General features: G+C 64.5%; 1 protein-coding gene across 3 annotated transcripts in view; it reads right to left on the bottom strand.

Moving 5' to 3' along the window:
- Positions 1–5,828: 5,828 nt before the first annotated feature.
- Positions 5,829–18,897, bottom strand: part of NHEJ1 (non-homologous end joining factor 1) — a 51,708-nt gene continuing 38,639 nt past the window's right edge. Inside the window, exons 6-9 of one of the 3 annotated variants that reach the window (XR_010884496.1) lie at positions 6,955–7,072; positions 6,590–6,693; positions 6,092–6,225; positions 5,829–5,908 (exon numbers count right to left, since the gene is read on the bottom strand). Coding sequence is in view for 2 of the 3 variants with exons in the window: in XM_067298566.1 (XP_067154667.1) it covers positions 6,145–6,225; positions 6,590–6,693; positions 6,955–7,072 (303 nt within the window). In the remaining variant the exon portion in view is untranslated. Of the gene's footprint in view, positions 5,909–6,062; positions 6,226–6,589; positions 6,694–6,954; positions 7,073–18,897 lie in introns of those variants that run through there. The other 2 variants (XM_067298566.1, XM_067298565.1) reach the window with 2 other exon arrangements.

Genomic DNA, 18,897 nt, shown 5'->3' with positions numbered 1-18,897 from the left:
CCCCGGGCTCCCCATGCGGCGCGCAGCCGGCGGGCAGGTGCCGGCGCCGGGGCCGGTGGCGAGGCCGGGGCCGGGGCGCGGCGGCTGCCCGGCGCGGGTGCGCTCCGGCTGCCCGGTGCGCCGCGCCGGTGTCGGGCCGCTCTGAGCTGCCGTGCCCCGGCGGCGGCAATAAATAGCGAAGGGCCGTTTGTTTTGGCAGGCGAGCGGCCGGTTGCGGGGCGCGGGGCTCGGCGCTGCCGGAGCCCCCGCGGTTTGCGCCCTGGCGGTCAGCTCGGCGGGGCTGGAGCCGGAGCCGGAGCCGCCGCTGCCTCCGCTCCCCGGGCAGGAGTGAGAGGGGAAATTGAAGAGATCCGGGACCGGGAACCGCCAGGACCGCACCCTGCCCGTGTCCCAGCCTCCCAGCGCCCTCCCTCCCTCGCCTCCTCCCCGCGGAACCTGCCCCGGGCCGCCCGCAGCCTCCTCCCCCCGGCCGAGCCCCGCAGCCCACCCCGCCGGGCCGCCCTCCGCCACCTGCCCCCGAGGGCAGCCCCGCCGCCGCCCCGAGCCGGCCCGGCCCGCCGCCCCCCGGGGCGCCCCGCGGGGGCTCCGCCGCCGCGGCCTGGGCGCAGGGTGGCACCCCCGGGGCTCCGGCCCCCGCCGCGCCGCCTGCTCGCCAGGGGCCCGGGCCTGCGGGCGGGGATCAAACAGAGCAGGGAGGCAGCTGGTTGAAATTTAACCACAATATTCTCGCTCCCCATTGTTTCCAGGGAGGCCCGATATTTCCACAACAGGATTATGGCATCTGATTAACTCGCTGAGACAACAATGAGGGGCTGGGATGGGCTTCCCCTTCTAGCTGCCAAAAGGGGAAAGTAAATACAACACCCTGATTTCAGGAGCAAGGGCCTGTGCCCCCCTCCCCCCCCCCCGCTTCTCCCCCAGCTGTGCCCTGGGGAGGGGTCCTGCACTGACTCTGCCTGCACCCCCTCTGACTCCCTAGGACCTTCCCAGGTGAGGCAGTGCTTTGGGGCATCACTGTGCACATAGCCCTCAGGGATGTCCCTTCACTAGCCTTGTGGTGGGCACAGGGCACGGGCTGCTCCTGGGGATACACCGGGAGTGCCAGGCTGGGTCCCTGGAGCTGCCCAGCCAGCTGTCCCGCTCTGGCTGCAGGGCTATGCTGTCCTCAGGGGGACTGGGAAATCAGGGCAAGAGGGATGCAGGCTGAGGAGCCAGCAGCACTCACGGATTTGGGATGCTGCTACCCAGCGGCCCCCATGGACCACTTCTTTCACCAGGAGCTGCAGGCACAGTTCAGCTGGCCAGAGCTATTTCTGTCAGGTTTTCATACTCAGTAGCCACACACCCAAAACCAATGCCCAGAGCCTCCGTGAAGTCCTGCTACTGTGCAGGATGGAGTGGCTGTCATGCTGCTCCTGCACAGGGTGGAGCAAGAGGGCCTGGCCAGCACCCCAAGGCTATCTCACTTCCACATCTCGCAGGCTGACCTTTCCAACAGAGCATCCTACAAGCATTGGCAGAGCAGAGGAGACCTGCCACAGCATCAGGCACCATAAACCTTCCCCATCCCTGCATCTGGCTTCTCCAGGGCTGCAGAAGGGGAACATCTCTATGTGCAGCCTACCACAGGCAGAGGAAAATAGGAGCCTGGGCTGGGTCCGCAGGGTGCTCCAGGCTGGTTTGTACTCACGGCACATTTGCTTTGACCCCACTGAGGGAATGAGGCCAGCTGCTCAGCTTGCTCATCACTGCTGTGAGGGAGGGCAGTGGGGAACAGGATCATTTGGGGTGGTGCTTGATTTTGAGTGTGCAGCACATCCCCAAGGAGAAGTGCCCTATGGCTGCCAATTTGACTGGGATCCAGACCTCCGAACAACCTCTACAGCCTGCCAGCGTGCAGCATGCATGTCACAAGGGTCTGTCACCCAGCCGGCAGCTCTGGGGCTGACAGCAGCCTGGCCCTGCCCTCGCTGGTACAGTGTCTGCACCCCACAGAGGCCTGGGGCTGCACACAGGAGTCCGGGTTTGGCTGCGACTGTGGTTCCTATGCCTGCAAGAGCCAGGCATCCTGCACCGGCTCTGGCCGCATAGAGCAGTGACAGCATCCTGTCACGAGGTGACAGCTGGGTGCAGAGCAGGGACCTGCTGGGCTGGCCCAGCTCCTGCAGGGGAAGCGGGGCACAGGAGGATCAATCCCGCTCATTAACAGCCCAGTGTTGATGAAGAGCAGCCCCCGCTGGGAAATGTCCCCTCTCCGAAAACTCTATGTCCTGCCCTCCAGCACTGCCTGGTGCTGGTCGCAGGGGTGACTCTGCAGCTGGGAGCACTGCCCCAGCTCTCTGCAGCCCCTCCTGGGGGGCTGAGGCACCCAGCACTGCTCGTGGCACCAGCTCCCCTAATGCCTCCCTCCCTGTGTCCCTGCCAGGCAAAGCCCACCAGCACGTGGGGCTGAGTGGGCCAGGACCCCCAGACATAAGAGGGCAGCCCAGGGCTGCATGTGCGAGGAGGTGGCCATGCCCTGGAGCTAGAGGCTGGGACAGCATCTATCCAACCTGGGGCAAGCAGGGATTTCTGCTCAAGTGGTATTTCTCCTCAGGGTGCTGGTGAGAAGGGGCGTTTGCTGCTACCTGCAGCAGTAGGGCACAGGGAGGAATTACCTTCCAGTGGAGCTGGGAGAGATGTGGGGTCCATCCCTGCATCCCAAGGCATCTCCCACAGCATTCAGCCACTCTTAGGCACCACCGGGACACCTGGTCACCACATGCTATTCCTAGCTGTGTTCTGACCTTGCCCAAGTCCCTCCTTCCTCAGCACCTTGGTTTCCCCCACTGGGAAAGGCAACTGCATCCCTGTGCCCCTGCCCTGACAGGGAGAGCAGCATCCTACAGACACCTCCATGGGCTCCGGAGGCTGCCGGGAGCAGGGGGAGTGGGGCAGGGGCACAGGGCTGGCAAAGGCCCCGTAAGCCCGCAGGGGAGCCGGGCACTGCGCAGGGCGAGCAGGCGGCTGGCGGCCGGCGGAGCCGGGAGATGCAGTCTAGGTGGTGCTATTTCTCTATTTTTGCACCAGACGGGTTTGGGATTTTCCTCTCCCAGTTCACTGGCTTGGTCGTCTTCTTCTCCTCTCTCTCTCTCTTTTTTTTTTCTTTTCCTTTTCTAAAAATACTTGACAGCGATTGAAAGGTCCCTTTAATCGAGGCCACAGAGCCCTTATTAAGGGCACGGGTCGGGGTGCTGGGCCGTGCCCGGCATAACGGCTTCATTAAACCCTGCGAAAACTAATATTTATGGAATCAAATTTATGGAGGCCAAGGCCGAACTTGTGGCCTTTAATGTGTGTCAGAAGCTCAAATCCAGGCGGCTCCAGGGAGGAGGGGGTGGGGACAGGGCAGGAGACCCCCGAGGGACAGGACGAGACAATGAGTGGTGACACTCCCCAGAGCCAGCAGCAACCTGGGCGAGGGAGGCCCCGGCAGGCCCCGCGCTGGAGTCATATGGGTCTGGGGTCCCTGCTCTGGGCTGGCAGGAGGCTGTGGGCCAGGCCGAGGTATCGGCAGAGCTCTTTCCCCCACCGATGCCTTCAGTCTCCTGCTTTTGTCCAACCCCATCCCTGATCCTGCGTCCCCAGCTTCTCTTGCCAGCCCTCCCAGGTGCCGCTGCCTGCCCTATAGCTCTTTGCCACACCACTGCCATGCTTGCTTCCCTGTGGGGACGTGGCAGAAGGGCAGGCCCACTGCGGGACTCCATTTGTCCCCACAGAAGCACAGCAGCATGCATGGGAGCAGGGTGAATGAGACGGGCTCTGTCCTTACAGCGGGTCCTTACCCCAGCGCCAGCCCTCCGGGGTGCTCACTGGCTCCCTAGGGCGCAGGGCACCCCAGGGGTACTCATTCTGCAGAGGGACAGGGCTCTTGGGCAACAGTGCCACAGCATCCCTGGGGCTGGACTGGCCCACCTGAGATGAGCGTCCTGGGAGCGGTGGAAACATGGCCTGGGTGCAGCTTGCAGCCGGGACAAGCCTGGGGTGCAGATGCTGTTTTGCATCACCCTCTCCTCCATCAAGCCCACCAGTCATGGGCACAGGCAGGGTGGGAATCCTCTGTCCTCCCCTGCGTGATGTCCCCTCAGCCCCCAAAGGGGACAGAGGAGCCAGATTCCCTCTCTGGGGTCATAGCCCCTCCTGCAGGTCATGGCTTGCACGGGGGAGCAGCACCAACCCTGGGCCCTGCAGGGAGCAGGGGGATCTAGCTTGGATGAAGCAGCTCCCCCTGGCTGCCCCTGGCCAGGACAAGCACCCCAGGACAACAGAGGCCACGTGGGTGGGGCTGGGGTTGCACCAGGGGACAACCTGGTGGCAGAGACAAGCCCTCCATCATGGGCACACAGCCAAGGGGCTCTGGAGCAGGAGGAAAGAAGACACATGGAGCAGAGAGCTGCCAAGCCCTGCAGAGACCTGCTCCAGCCCTGCCCCATAGCAAGACCTTTCTTGAGGGCTGAGGAGGGTGCAGATGGGGTGCATGTGCCTGGCTGGCAGGCTCAAAGCTGCCCGGCAGTGCTGATCCAAGTCAGAGATGGAGCACAGCCCCAACACTTCCACCCAGGAGGAAGCACCACAGCTGGGAAAGCCCAGGGAGCCCCAGAGCTCTGTCCACAGATCCCCGCTGCCTCCCTGTATGGTTCCCACCGGCCTCCATCATGCCACATACCCCTGTCCCAGAGGCAGCTGCTCCCGGGACGTATTTACACCACGTAAGATGGTAGTGGATGGGGGAAGGCAGGGTATAAGCCAGCTAGGGCAAGGGTGGTTGTCGGTACAAGTTCCTCATGGCTTCCCCTTCCCACCACCCACCCTGCCCTGCACACTGCTCCCTCGGAGAGGAAATATAAAAAGCACCAGGCTGCTCTTGCTCTGGGACTAGCTGGCCGCGGCTCAGCAAAGGCCCTTTCATTCCCCTTCCACAGACACAGGGGCTGCTCCGGATGTTTTTGTTTCCCCCTTGCTGCCCGTGAGAGCAGGCACCATGACCGCAGCCAGCCCAGTCCCGGGGAGCAGGGCAGTCAGGGCCATGGGTCCCGGTGCCTGCAGAGTGGCACCACGCGGTGCAGCCTGCCTGAGGCAGCATTGCCAGGCCCTGGCTGCTCTTTTAGGATCCGGCTTGGGCACAGAAGTGGGGTCCCTGCCCCAGAGAAGGGACATGGACACAAGGGCAGGAAGAGGAGAGCGAGGGATAATGGATGGATGGACGGATGGATGGACGGATGGAGGAGGTGTGGAGGGACAAATGTGGTGCACTGTGTCCAGGGAGCATCTGTAACTTGCTCCAGGGCCTGGGAGCTTTCAGTGCATTAGTGGCTTGGTCAGCCTTTGCCCCTTGGAGGCTAGAAAACGGATTAACCCCCTATCACCTGCCCCCTAGCCCTCAGGGAGCTATCTATACATGGAGGGCATAGCCTTCAGCATGGTCAGGCTGCTTTTGCCAACAAGTAGGGCTACACCTGGCTCCAGGCAACAGCAAACAGTGTGTCCCCAGTGTTGGACATGGGAAAACTGGGCTCCAGCCTCCCCAGCGTGCTCTGCTCCCAGGACCTGGGGCTGCCCTCCATGCACAGCCACAGCAGGACCAGCCCTGAGGGACCCACCTGCACCGGGGGACCCAGCTGCACCAGGAGCTGCATCCCTCTCCCAAAACTGTGGGTCCAGGTGGGACAAAGCAGGAGAAGAGTGAACCTCACCCACACACAGCCTTTTATTGCAAACCGACCCAAAAGCAGGGTGGGTGGTCGTCCAGCCAAAACCCACAGCCCTGTGAGAGCACTGGCTGCCCTGCATTCACCCAGCAACATGCCACCAGCTCCCCGCAGGTCCAGCGCTGGCTCCACTGTGGGACAGGCTGGGCATGAGGCAAGCTCTGCACCAGAAAAGAGGCAAAAAAGAGATTCCTGAGATACTGGCAAAGGATAGAAACACCCCATCTCCCTGGCACAGCCCATTGCTGCACCAGCTTGGGATGGGAGATTGCCCTGGGCAGAGCCCACTGGGAGAGGCGGGAGAGGAGGCAGAGGGCAGAGGACATGTGGGTGCTCTGCACAACCTCTCTCAGATGCTGGGGGAGCAGGGACACTCGAGGTGGGTGGCAGCGACCTTTCAGCTGAACAGCCCCTTCGCCTTCTTCTGCTTGGCCTTGGCCACGGGCAGCCGGAGCTTCTGAACTGGGGAGGAGGCCAGCTGGAAGCGAAGGGGAGGCAGCATCAGTCCCCCGTGGGGGCTCACGCAGGGTGGATGTGCATGTGCAAGCGGTGATTCCCCCCCCCCCCCCCCCTCGGTGGGCTGCAAACAACACACACGTGTGCAACATGCCCACACACTGCCCAGCCAGTGTGCACAGGGTAGGACAGGCTAGGCACCAAGCTGAGACCTCAACCTGCCCCAGAGGGGCACCGGGCTGGGATGCAAGGAGAGAAGGGCGGTGCAGGAAGGCCACAGCCAGGGCACCAAGGACAGCGGGAACAGGCTGCTCCGTCTCCCTGCCAGCCTGGGAAGCCCCATCCTGCCACTGGTACGGAGAGGGTGTTTCTGGTGCTGTGCTCACCGTGGCTCCCTCGCTGGAAGGGGCTGTTTCATCCTCCTGGGTCTGAGGCGGCGGGTCTGGGTGCCCTGGGGTTTCTCCAGCAGGCGCTGGATCCTCAGCATCCCCTGGTCCCAGAGGCAGGAGAAGCAAATCAGGATTAAGGGAAGCAAGGCCAGGAAGAGGGGGCACATAGCACTGCTCAAACCCATGTGAGAAACTAGTCCTGGATGGGGCAGCTCAGCCCTTGGGAGGAAAAGGATAGAGGGAGACTTGCACGGGATGAGCTGCACCCAGGTCCTCCCTCCCATTCCCTGGTATGGGGGCCCAACCGCTGGGAGAGGGGGTGTTTCACACCTTCCCCACTGCACAGTCGAGGAGCTCCTCACCCGAAGGGTGCCGTTTCCGTGCCTGCTTGACCTCTTGCTGCGTCACTGCCACGTAGAGCTGCCGCAGGGTGGAGGCGAACGCCTGCCCATCTCCCGCACTGCAGATCTGGGGCAGACTCTGCGGGAGAGACCAGAGGTACCATCAACCCACCAGCACCAGTGTGGGAAATTCCCACCCTCTCCAAAATGACCTCTCTTTGGGAACAGCACCACATGCCTGCAGGGACCAACGGCTGCGATGTGCATGACAACGGCACCCTCCAGATTCACAGCTGGAAAGCAAATTGCTGCTGGGCCACCCTGCCGCGAGGCAGCAATGAGTGCCAGGCAGCAGAGAAGGTGCTTAGCACCCTTTTGCCGTCCCTGGAGGCACCGCTGGTCGGGCACCCTCTGCTTCCCCCCAGGGCGGCCGGGCCAAGGCACACGCAGGGCTCCTGCCCAGCACCCCGCAGCCAGCCCCGCCGGCACGCTGCACAGCGCGCGGGGCTGGCCAGCGCTGGCACTTGGCAGGATGCTGCTCCTCCCCAGCTGCGCACACACACAGGCAGGCGCGCGCGCCCGTGCACACGCACCCTCACACCTGCTCCGGCCCGCGGCTGCCTTCCCATTCAGCAGAGGGTTGCAGAGGCCGGGGCCGGGGCTGCGGCGGGTTGTGAGCCATTCATGAAACGCTGCAGATAAGATCGCACGGGAAGGGCTGCGGCTTCCCCTGCGGCAGCAGCGCAGAGGCCACGGCTCGCCGATAAGGACAGCAAACCTCTGGCAGGGGCAGGACCCTGGACATGAGACGGGGATGGGGAGCCCCCGCCTGCACAGCCACCTCCGGTGATGTCTACGTGGGCAGCACAAGCCCCCTCCATCCTTGGTGGCCCCGTGTTGGCCCATCGGCCGCCCCAGCACAGGGCCCAGGGGAGCTTGCAGCTTCCCGGCAGGGAGGCGGGATCGGTGGACAATGCCGCGGAGGCAGGAGGGATGCCCGGATCTGCAGCCCAGCTCCCGGGCAGTCAGAGCAGCTCCAGGCTCCCTGCAGGCATTCGGCTTGCGTCTTTCCAGAGCCAGGTCTGACATGGGGAAAGCCCCCTCCTCCTGCCCATGCCCCCTGCCGGGGCTGCGTGACAGCGGGATGCTGCGTGATGCTGCTCTCACCCTGATGGTCTGGCCGTGGCGGGCCATGCCGGCATGCGCAGGGGGCATTGGTTCCTGCGACGGGGAGGCTGCCAGGCTGGGCCAGCGTCATGCGCTGCCGGGAGCCTAATGCAACGCACGGCCAGAAAACAAACACTCACCCCAGCTCGGCTCAGCCTCTCCCATCACCCAGAGGACACAGCCAGTCCAGGTGGGAGCACAGGCAGGGCAGGCAGCAATGGGGGCTGGAGAGTGACAGAAGAGGGTGCTTGTGCAGGGATGTGAAAATGCATGTGTGCGCTGGAGAGTGTGGCTGTGCGGGGGCAAGCGTGCTGCTGTACACATGCATGTGCACAAGTGGCCGTGCATATGGGTAGGTGAGTGTATGCGTGCATGTGCATGGGTGGCTGTACGTGTGTGTAGGTGAGCATGGTTATATGTGCATGCACGTGTGTGGTTGGTTGTGTGTGTGTGTGTGTGTGTGTGTGTGTGTGTGTGTATGTCAAAGGTCTGTACACTGATCTCTGCTCTGCTCCACACCCAGACAGCAGGAGAACAAAGTGTAACAGATAAGGCCAGTTCCTCTCCGGGCCAGGGAGAGTGGGGACACTCAGACCCACTCAAGGCCAGAGTCCAAAGCCTGGGCCCGGCTTCCCAGTGGTAGAAAGGGCACGCCGAGACCCCCTCGGTGCTCCATGCCGGGATGGGGAGGGAAGGCAGAGCTGATGCCAGCGTGGTTTGACTGGTCTCAGCCCTCCTGCCTGGGGCGGGCTGGAGCGCATCCCCCGCTCTGTTGGCAGGGGCATGGAGGGCCCCTCAGCTGAAGGGCACACATGCCACTGGGGGGGACAACTGCTTCTGGGCATGGCGACCAGGGGCTAGAAGCCAGGCTGGTACCCTGGCCCAAGCCACCCAGGCACAGTGGGGAAGGACAGGGCAGCAGGAGGGAAGAGACCCCGGTCCCTGCAGGGACACCCCCTGCCTGCCCCTCTGCCAGCCCCAGAGCCCACGCCTGGCTCTGCCCTGAACTCCTCCGTCTCGAGGCACTCAGCCAGTCCCGCCACCTCTGTCCCCACAGCCAAGCGGGGTCGGACTCAGACCCTGCTCTGGGGCAGGCACCGGGATGGGAGCACAGGGCCAGCTGCCCCTGCTCCCCGCAGTTCCTAGGGCAAGCGAGGGCAAGGGGCAGCCACGAGCCATGGCAGTAGGGGCTGTGCTGTGCAGGGAGCACACCCGCTTCTCCTCCATGGTCAAGCAGCAGGGTCAGCCCCTCATATCCCCCCATCCCTGCTCTGTGGTGCTCCAGGGCCAACTTCTGTGCAAGACCTCCTGTGTCCCTGCCCACTGCCACAGGAGGGAGTGATGCTCTGGTCCAAGCGCCCTGCTAGCATCACCGGGATTGTTTGCCACTGGGCAAACACATGGTTCAATGCCTCTTTGCCCTGCCTCCAAGCTACAAGCTACACTGGCCCATCACCAGGTCCCCATCACCATGTCCCAGGAAGGAGGAGGGATGCTGAGCACTTTACCCACCACTAGGATGCTCATGTCTTGCCCTGGATGTCTCCGTCCCACGGGGCCAGGGTTATTCCTGAGGTTGCAAAAGCAGTGTCCGAAGACAGAAAGGCAACTGCACTTCAAAGGCAGCAGAGGGGCTGGCAACAAGTGGCCCGACACAGCCCAGATCAAAGGCACAAGCTGGAGTCATAATTTAGAGAAAAGCAAACAGCAGCTCCCAGGAAAGCCGGGCACGGTGGTGCAGTGAGCAAAGTGTACTAGATAGCACTGCACGGGTCAATGCCCCGGGAGGGTGGGAGAGTCCCCCGCAGAGCCACCCGGCCCGGGGTGCTGCTGCCCACTGCCCCCACCTTTCCCACCGGCAAGGGGTCCCTGGGAGGGCCCAGGCGCCGCGGCAGGCTGTGCACCCCAAGGGGCGGCAGGCGCAGGGCACTGCCCACCCCCTCGCTCCAACCCAGCCGGGACCCGGGCTCCACTGCTACCCTCACCCTGCCGGGAGTGCCCGGGGGCCGGCTGTGCTGGGCCGGCGCGTGGCTCAGCAGGTGCAGGGCCCCCACTGCCCACGTCTCCGGGAAGGGTCCAGCTCTGGCCGCAGCTCCCAAAGGCCAGGGTGGAAACTGGGAGTCAGCAGCCACCTCCTGCCGCTGCCCTCCCAGCGGCACTGAGCAGCACTGGAGGCGGAGGAAGCCGGTGGCCCTGGAGTGGGCAGCCCGGCACGGGAACGGCAGCCCCGCAGCCCTGCAGCCCCACAGGGAAGCAGGTTTGTAACCGGAGTCGGCAACGTTTCCCTGCAGAGCCGGGACTCAGCAGGCAGCAGAGCGTGCTGTGCCAGCCACCGGCCACCTGATGGCCCCGGAGGATGGGAGGGACGAGGAGGTGTCCCCAGAAGGGGCCGGTGGGGGACCCCCCCGGGTGCCAGTGGCTTCCGCTCCCTGCTTGCTCCATGGCCTCGGCACGTCCCCCAGCTGAGCCCTGTTAAGGCCAACTCGCTGCCCCGCCGCGGCTCCGGCCCTGGCCCCCGGCTGCTTGTTTTTCTTTGGTTACTAGTCTCCAGGGTAAACATGATGCACAAGGCCCAGCAAGCAGCACGGGTGCAGAGCGCAGACCCGGGGGGGCACTGGCTCGGCAGGGCCCAGCGAGCCCCCAGCTCCCAGCCAGGATGGCCCGCACAATGCAGGCAGCGCCTGCGACGGCCGGGCCAAGGGGACCGATGGCCCCCGAGGTGGCAGGGGCGCACCCCGGCCGGCACGGCCCGCGCCAGCCCTCCGCGGGCTCCGGCCGTGCCAGCCCGGGTGCAGCGCCGGCGAGCGGGGGTTGCCCCGTGTGTTATGACTACCTGGCCACAAGGCCAAGCGCCGTGCCCCGGTATCAGGAGCGCCTCAAGGCTGCGGCGCGGGCCCCGCAGCACACCCTGAGCCGCGCGATTAGCCGAGCCGGGGGGGCTCGCCGACGGAGGGGGGCGGGCGCCTGACCTCGTGCGCGCAGCGAGCTGGGCTCGATCCAGGCAGCGGGACCAGGCAGCAGCAACGGGCAGGGTACGGCACCCAGGGGTGCTCGCAGCGCCTGGGGGCACCCCTCTGTCCCGCTGCCTGCAGCGCCGCGGGTGGAGGGATTTGGGGCTGGGAACACGTCCAGAATCATTCCCCATCTGCAACATGCGTGCCGCATTCAGGGCACGCTGCCCTCCCTCCATCTATCTCCCTTCGTCCAGAGGAGACGGCGGTTTCGATGTCCTCTTGACAGCATGACCAGGAGGGTCACGTCCCCCAGCACGGCACCGTGCCACTGATGCAGAAGCATCACTTTCCCTGGCACTGGCCGGGAGTGGGTTTGCAGGCTGGCTGGACCATGCTGGGCCCCCACGCCGGTGCCAGCCACCAGAGCCTAAATCGGTCGTGCTCAAAGCTGGGGACTGACCCTTTCATTATCACACCAGACGTTCGAAGCGGTTACAAACATTCTTCGCTACAAACCCCACATTCCTATTTTTTAATATATTTTTAACTGGAAAACACAGCGAACAGGGCCTGTTTGGAAATTACAGCCTGGCTGCTGTGGCTTGTATGTCAGATCTGCCCACATTCCCGTGGCCAGCCTCAGCACATGCTCCGCAGGGGCACACTTAATAATTCCTGCCGGGGCCGGGAGCCAAGGGGTGTGGGCTGGGGGCGCATGGCTTCCCCGGGCTCGCCCTGCCGGCGGGCTCCGCGGAAGCGGCGTGGTGGAGTGGCGGCCCGGGAACGGCGCACTGGCCATCCAGTGATGGACACGGCCGCCGCCGGTCTGGCACAAGCGGAGCCTGGCAATGCTGCAGCGAGCCGCGGCGGGCAGGGGAACGGCTCCGCGCTGGGGCGTTCCCGCGCCTCGTGGCCGGGCCCTCTCCCCTGGCACCGGCTTTGTGTGCTCCCGGGAACGGGGCTGGCATCGCTCAGGGGATGCACATGGGGCATCTCTGCCCGTGGTCCTCCCAGCACCGGCCGGGCTGGGAAGGGACCCACGCTGGGATGCACACAGGCGAGCGCTGATCTGTGCTTGCCGCTTGCCCAGCCTATGCCAGCAGGCCCCGTCCCGGCTCCCCGGGGGGACGGCGACGGTCTCTCTGGGGGAGAGCTGCTCCCAGGCACCCTGACGCCCCGCATCGCACGGTGACACCCCACCCCGGCTCCCGCGCAGGGATAGCCAGGGCTTCCCAGGCACAGCGCCAGCGCTCCGCACACCTGGCAGGAAGCGGCTGCACGGGCCAGGAGAGGCAGCCGGAGGGCTGCCGGGAGGTGACGGGGTCGCCCCGGGGAAGAGCGAGCGGTGAGGCCGGGCCGGCGAGACAGGCAGCCCATGCTGGCACGGCCCGGCCCGGCCCGGCCCAGCCCAGCTCTCCTCCCAGCCAGCCTTTGGGCCCTGCTGCGGGCGATGTTTTCCTTTCCCCTGACTTTCGGGGCCTTTCCAGCGAGCAAATGTCAGGCGCATAAAGAGCGGCACTGTGAGCGGAAGATGGAGCGAGAACGCCTGCCCGCGTCCCTCCGTAAGCGCTGTCTCGCACTTCATCAAGGCAGCCTTTGCAAGCGAGGCACCCGCTTAACAACCAGCGGTCTATGCTGGCCGGAGACCGCAGCAGCCTGCCGCTCAATACGCTTTTCTTTTCCCCTTGTGCTGTTTCGGCGGCTTGGGTTACAGCCCTTCTCGCAGACACTGAGCGGAGGGGTGCGGCGAGCGGCGGGGGCTCCGCATTGTGTCGCCTCTGCGTTGCGGTGGCTGCAGCTCCCCCGCGCGGGGACGCCGGGGGGTCCTGCCCCTGCCCTGCCCTCCTGCAGCTCCTTCCAGCTCCCAGGGATAAATCCAGGGGAGAGGAGGGCCCTCAGCAGCTCAGGTGTAGGGCAGGAGAGCAGGCGCTCCCGCAGCGCGCCTCTCCAGCCGGTGCAAGGATCAGCCCGGAGGGACCAGCTGGGGCTCAGCAGAGGGGCTGGGGCAGGGAGAGGGTTTCTGGTCCCCCAGCGGCCACGGTCCCTTGCTCATCAAGCCCGAGAGAGCCCAGGGATGGCTGCCCAGCTGCCGGGGGGCAGCTGCTGGCAGTGCCTCAGCTCCGTCCTTGCCATGAGCCTGAGCCCTCCCATCCAGCAGCCCATGGGGCAACACTGGGAGAGGAGCAGCTGGAGCTGGGTGCCACTTTGGCTCCTAATGGGAGCTGGGCAAGGAGGATGCCCCAAAGGGCAACAGGTCCAGGCAAGCCAAGGCCTGTGAGGACTCACTGCTGGTTTCCAGGAAGGCGGAGACACGGGCTGGTGGCACCTAGGGGCATTACCTCTGCCAGCCGGGCCCACCACCAACACGAGGTGCCTCCTCCAACGGCCAGGAGCAGCCAGGACAGGTCCCAAGCAAGCCTGGGAGCAAGAGGCGTTGAGAGCTGCTCACCAGGTCTCCCCTGACCCCGGCAGCCAGACTGCTCCCAGGAGGGATGGTTCAGGGGCCCCTCTTCTCTGCAAGGAAGTTGGGTGGCTCACGCTGATTGTTATGCTGGGGTGGCTCAGCAAAGCTGGACACATCACCCAGGTTTATTATTGTAGGGTTGCTCTGCAAAGCACGCCAGCTCATGCTGGGTTATTATTGTCTGTCCAGGAAAACTGGACACATCTCCTGGTTTGTTATTGTAGGGTTTCTCAGGAAAGCTGGCCAGCTCATCCCGGCTTGTTATTGCTCAGGGCTTACGGGGGGCTGGCCTGGGGCTGCCAGGAAACTTCCTGCAAAGTGGGGTGACGGAAACGGAGCCACACCTGATGAATCACATGGGTGCCACACGGAGATAAGGGACAGTGACGGGTGGGATCCTGCACCCCAGCTCCACCCAGCAAAGACAGGCCACTCATTCACGGGAACAAATACTCACAGTTCCCCTGAGGCGCAGGGCAGGCTGAGGAGCAAGGACTGTGGGTCAGGGCTGGGGCCACCGGCTGCAGCCAGGAGAGCACAGCCATGGTGAAGCCCGTGTGCGGCACCCACCTGGCGAATGGCAGGGGAAAGACAGAGCAGCCCGCGGCCCCTCGCCCAGCCCGCAGCCCCCTCGGAAAGCAAAGCCCCTGGTGCAGCGGCGGCACTGGGACAAGCACGGAGAAGATCAGGGGACGGACCCCTCTGCCTGGCTAGGGAGACACGGGTTTGCGTGACAGCTGGCTCTGGGGCAGGGAGCCAGTCCCTGGCAGGCTGGAGGGCAGGGAGAAGGGCCCTGCAGGACTGCGGGGCAGGATGTGGGACCCAGGAAGACCATGGGGTTCGGAGCAGGGTCCTGTGGGGCGGGGAGCAGGACCCTCAGAGACGGTGGCTCCAGAGCTCCCATGGGGGCTGCCGGTGGTAACAGGGACTGGGAGATGGCCAGGGGACCCAGTGGCCCAGTGTGGACCCGCACCCAGCATGGCCCTGAGCCCAGCGCACAAGGGATTAGCTGCTAACAGGGCCCAGAGTGGGAGCAGCCTGGGACTCAGCTGGGCAAGATTAGGAGCTTTGCGGGGAATCTGGGCATGTTCGGGACCAAGGCGAGCTGGAGGCAGGGGCCGCTCCACCCCGGCAGCTTTGCAGTTCCTCCCAAGCATGGGCGCACCCATCCGGATCCCACAGCATGGCGCGGCCGGAGGGGCAGCCCCTGGGGACGCTCCCCCCACTGCCCCATCGTGACCCGAAACTGGAGCAGGAAGCATCGCTGTGTGGGGCAGAGCAGGGGATGGCAGGGCTAATCCCTCGATTAACTCAGGCATCTCCTAGGCTGGGCCCAACGTGCCCCAACGGCCCTGGCACCGCCGCTGGCACATCCACTGAGTCACTGCCACTTCCCCCTGCCCTGGCATGGCCTCTGTCTCGCAGCCCCGGCAGCCTGCAGCCCGCCTGGCATGGTACCACAGCCATGGGGCAGCACCTGGGAAAGAAGGGTGTCAGGTGCCCCTTCTGGATGGTGACCAGCTGAGTCTGGTGGCGGGTGTCCCCTTTAGCAGTGCCCAGATGTGCCAGGTGCCCAGGTGTGTCCCTGAGACATCACCCAGCTGTGCCAGGTGCCCAGATGTGTCCCTGAGGCATCGCCCAACTGTGCCAGATGCCCAGCTGTGCAAGGTGCCCAGATGTGCCCTCAAGGCATTGCCCAGATGTGCCAGTTGACCAGATGTGCCCACAGGGCATTACTCAGCTGTGCCAGATGCCTGGATGTGTCCCCAAGGCATTGCCCAGCTGTGCCAGGTGCCCAGATGTGCCCCCGAGGCATTGCCCAGCTGTGCCAGGTGCTCAGGTGTCCCCACAGGCATCACCTAGCTGTGCCAGGTGCCCAGATGTGCCCCCAAGGCATCGCCCAGCTGTGCCAGGTGCCCAGGTGTCCCCATGGGCATTGCCCAGCTGCACAGCCCAGATGTTGGGCGCTGGCCAGGGAGCAGGATTGAGTGTCAGGCAAGCTTTCCATGCGCAGCAGCAGCGGCAGGAGGCCAGGCTGCGCTGTGAGTGCACAGCCCCTTCATTCATGGCAAAAATAGCCCCCCGGGGTGTGGTCCAGCCTGGAAAAGCCCCCTCCAGCCCTGGCCAGCCCATGTTTATTCAGCACGGGGGACGCGCTGCCCTCCCCTTGCCCATCAGTCCTGCGTGCTGTCTCCGTGCCAGAGCGGCCGTTCTTGGACGCAGTTCCCTGGCTCCCCCCCGGCCAAAACATACAGGCTGGGGTGGGGGGGAAGGGCAAACCCCTAAAAAGCACTGGGTTTGTCTCCGGGAGGAGCAGCTCCCAGTGATGTCATGAGAGTTTGCAAGCGGCCACATGAAAGGGACTCGCTGCCCAGGAAATCCACGGGCCTGCTGCTCCCGGCAGACAAGCCAGGGATTCTTCAGTGGGCCGGGAAGGAAACCTCGGGGAGCCAGAGCCAAGCCTGCCTTTGCCCCAGGGCCAGAGCCTGCTCCCTGCCCCACAGTCCCCCAGGGTCCCTATCGCTGTCTTACAGCCCCTCAGCACCCCAATCTCCATCCCACAGAACCCAGCATCCCAGTCCCTACCCCAGAGACCCTCTGCATCCCAATCCCTGCCCCAAACCCCCAAGGGTCCCAGTCCCTAATCCACAGTCCCCAGGACTCCGGTTACTGCCCCGTAGTCTCCAGCATCCCAATTCCTGCCCACTGGCTCCCGACCCTCCCTCTCCAAGGGCAGGGGAGGGGCAGCACCCCCATTTCCATGGTGCTCCTTCAGGCTGGGAGCGGCGGGTGATTTAGGGCCAGGCGGCGCTGCCGGCAGACAACACGGATGCAGCAGGGCAGGGGATTCTCTTTCGCGAGGGATTACACTGGGGACAGCTGGGAACACACAGACGCAGCCCCCGCCTCCCCCCCCCCCCCAAGAGGCGGCCGGGATCTCGTCCCGCTACGACAGGCACTGCAGACAGCAAGCTCTGAAACCGAGCCCACTGCCAAGGGCCTCCCTTCGCTGTTTCCCAGGGGCGCAGGGCACAGGCTGCAGTGCCTGGCGAGATGGGGAGTCCCTGCCTTCTGCCTCCTCCCCACGTGGGGAGACACCCCTGGGCTTCGATCCATCCCCCAGGGCCCCAGCTCTGCACCGCACACACTGGCTGCGTGTCTCCTCCCGGCCAGCCCGCTCCAGCACTGCAGACCCCAAAGTGCACGGGAGTGGGTGTCAGAGTCCCATGCCCTGCCACATCACCTGCTGAGACCCAGGCAGAGCCCTGGAGGAGCGAGGGAAGATCAAGGACCTTTTGGCTTCACACCACCGGGCTCCCCAGCACCTCCCATGCACCGTTTTAAGAGGCTGCAAGCATCCGGCCAGCCCACCTGCAGCTTGCCCGCGGAGACACCCATCCACCCTCCCACTCCACTCGCTCCGTATCCCACCACTGTGTCCTGCTCAGATACAAGGTGATGAGACCTCTCTGCACCCCGGAGGGACACGGTGCCAGGGGAGCAGCGCACATGCCAGGCTGGTGCTGCGGTGCAAGGGGACACCAGCTGGGAAACCCTCCGCAGAGCAATGGGCACGGCGCAGTCCTGGGGGCGAGGGCTCTGCGACAAAGTTCCCAGCGACTGAGACCTTGTTGCCATCCTCAGCGGACAGAGGCTCTTGGAGAAAGGGGCGGCTCTGAGAGGACCTCAGCCGCAGCCTGGGCCACCTCCGGGGCGCCAGAAGGGCAGGGTAAGGCTGCAGGGCATCTCCCTCCTGCTAGTACCTGAGTCTGGCCTCAGTTCCCCCAGCTCTACAGTGCTGGGCTCATGAAGGGGACCAGGCCAGTGGAGGGGAGACCAGGGAGCCCCCAGGGTCAGCATAAGGCCTTGCAGGGCCATTCCCGCTCCTCCCGGGACAGGGGGGATGCTGCTGCCGCAGGTCCTGTCCTGGTGACAAAGCAGGGGCTCAGTCTCTGGGGCTGTCAATCAGGCAACTCTCACCAGAGCTAAAAATTCACTTCCAGAAGGAAAACAAAATAAAAACACAAAACAAAACAGAGAGGTGAAAAATTCCTTGACATTTCTCTCCTGTCAGTCCCCAGGGCCAGCAGAGAAGCGAGAGCCCCCGGAGTTTGTCAAGCAAACACTTTCACACCCTCGGCCACGCTCGGCACGCTGTCGCTGGAATGCCAAATATATATTTAAGCCCTGCTCATCAAAGGAGCCTGTTCGGAGTCGGTCTCAGGCAACGTGCATGTGGGTTTGGCCAGGAGCGAAAACCAGAGACGCTGAGAACATTTCTTGGGGATGGGAGAAAGCGCAAGTGCGCACAGACACACACACACATCGGCACAGGAGATAAATGGCAACCTTCAAGGTCATGCGTCTGTAAGGTCGCGGGCTGGGCACAAGATACCTGCCCGCGCCGCGCATTCATTCTTATCAGCCCCTGTCGCGCAACGGGGTGGGGATGTTTAGGCTGGATGGAGGCCAGCGGCGGTTCTGCATTCCTGCGCACTATAAACCTAGTCAAAGCTAAAGGAGCTCAGCCAACAAAGCCAGGGTCCAGGGAGACGACCAGGAAGTGACACTCTGGGAGAGGACAAGCCTGCCGGGCCGTGGCACGAGGGCGGAGGGGATCGGAGGGCTGGCCCGGACTGCGCACGCCAGGAGAAGTTCCAGGCCTCGGTGCGCAGTGATACGCGGTGGGGGGAGGCAACAAGTGTCTTCAGTCCGGGCACAGGGCAAAAGCTGTGCAATGCAGAGGCACAGATATAGCGCTCCTTCTGCAAGTGGTGAGCACCGCTAGCAGCACAGTGCAGGCAGGAGGCCATCCCCGTCCCGCGTCCTCGGCACAGCCATCCCCAGTCACGCACAGCGGAGATGGGGAAGCGAGACCCTGTGGGAACGGCACCACACACGGCATCCCTGCAAGCACCCAGCAAGAGCATCCGCGCGGCAGCACACGCTGGCCAGGCCAGCATCGCTGCAGGGTGCGCTGCATCCCTGGCAGCTCAGATGTGCACACCATCCCTGCTCTGCATCTCCCAGGCAGCCCGGCTCTGCAAGGGGAGCTGACCCCCAGCCCTCCTGAAGGCTGCTCGCCTGCTGCGGAGCTCCCCCTTCCCCTCGCTCTGCGGAGCCGAGAGCAGAGGGACGCTAGCTGCAGCCACCCCACACCTTGCCGACCCACAGCTCCTCCACACCCAGCACCCACAGAGCTTGCAGCGAGGCCACATCCTTGCCGCAGGGAGCTGGCTGAGCATGGCAAGCAGCGCTTTCGGAGCAAGGGGGGCAGCGTCTCTGCAGGGACCGCTCCTGCTCCTCAGCTCCCTCCGCAGATCCCTGTGCAGCATCCCCTGTGTTTGCAATTTGCCATTGCAAAGCCCTCGTGCTGGC

Source organism: Apteryx mantelli, chromosome 6, assembly GCF_036417845.1.
Source record: "Apteryx mantelli isolate bAptMan1 chromosome 6, bAptMan1.hap1, whole genome shotgun sequence".
Classification (NCBI taxonomy): Eukaryota; Metazoa; Chordata; class Aves; order Apterygiformes; family Apterygidae; genus Apteryx; species Apteryx mantelli.
The sequence above is the reverse complement of the archived record's forward strand: the minus strand, read 5'-3'. Positions and strand labels throughout refer to the sequence as shown.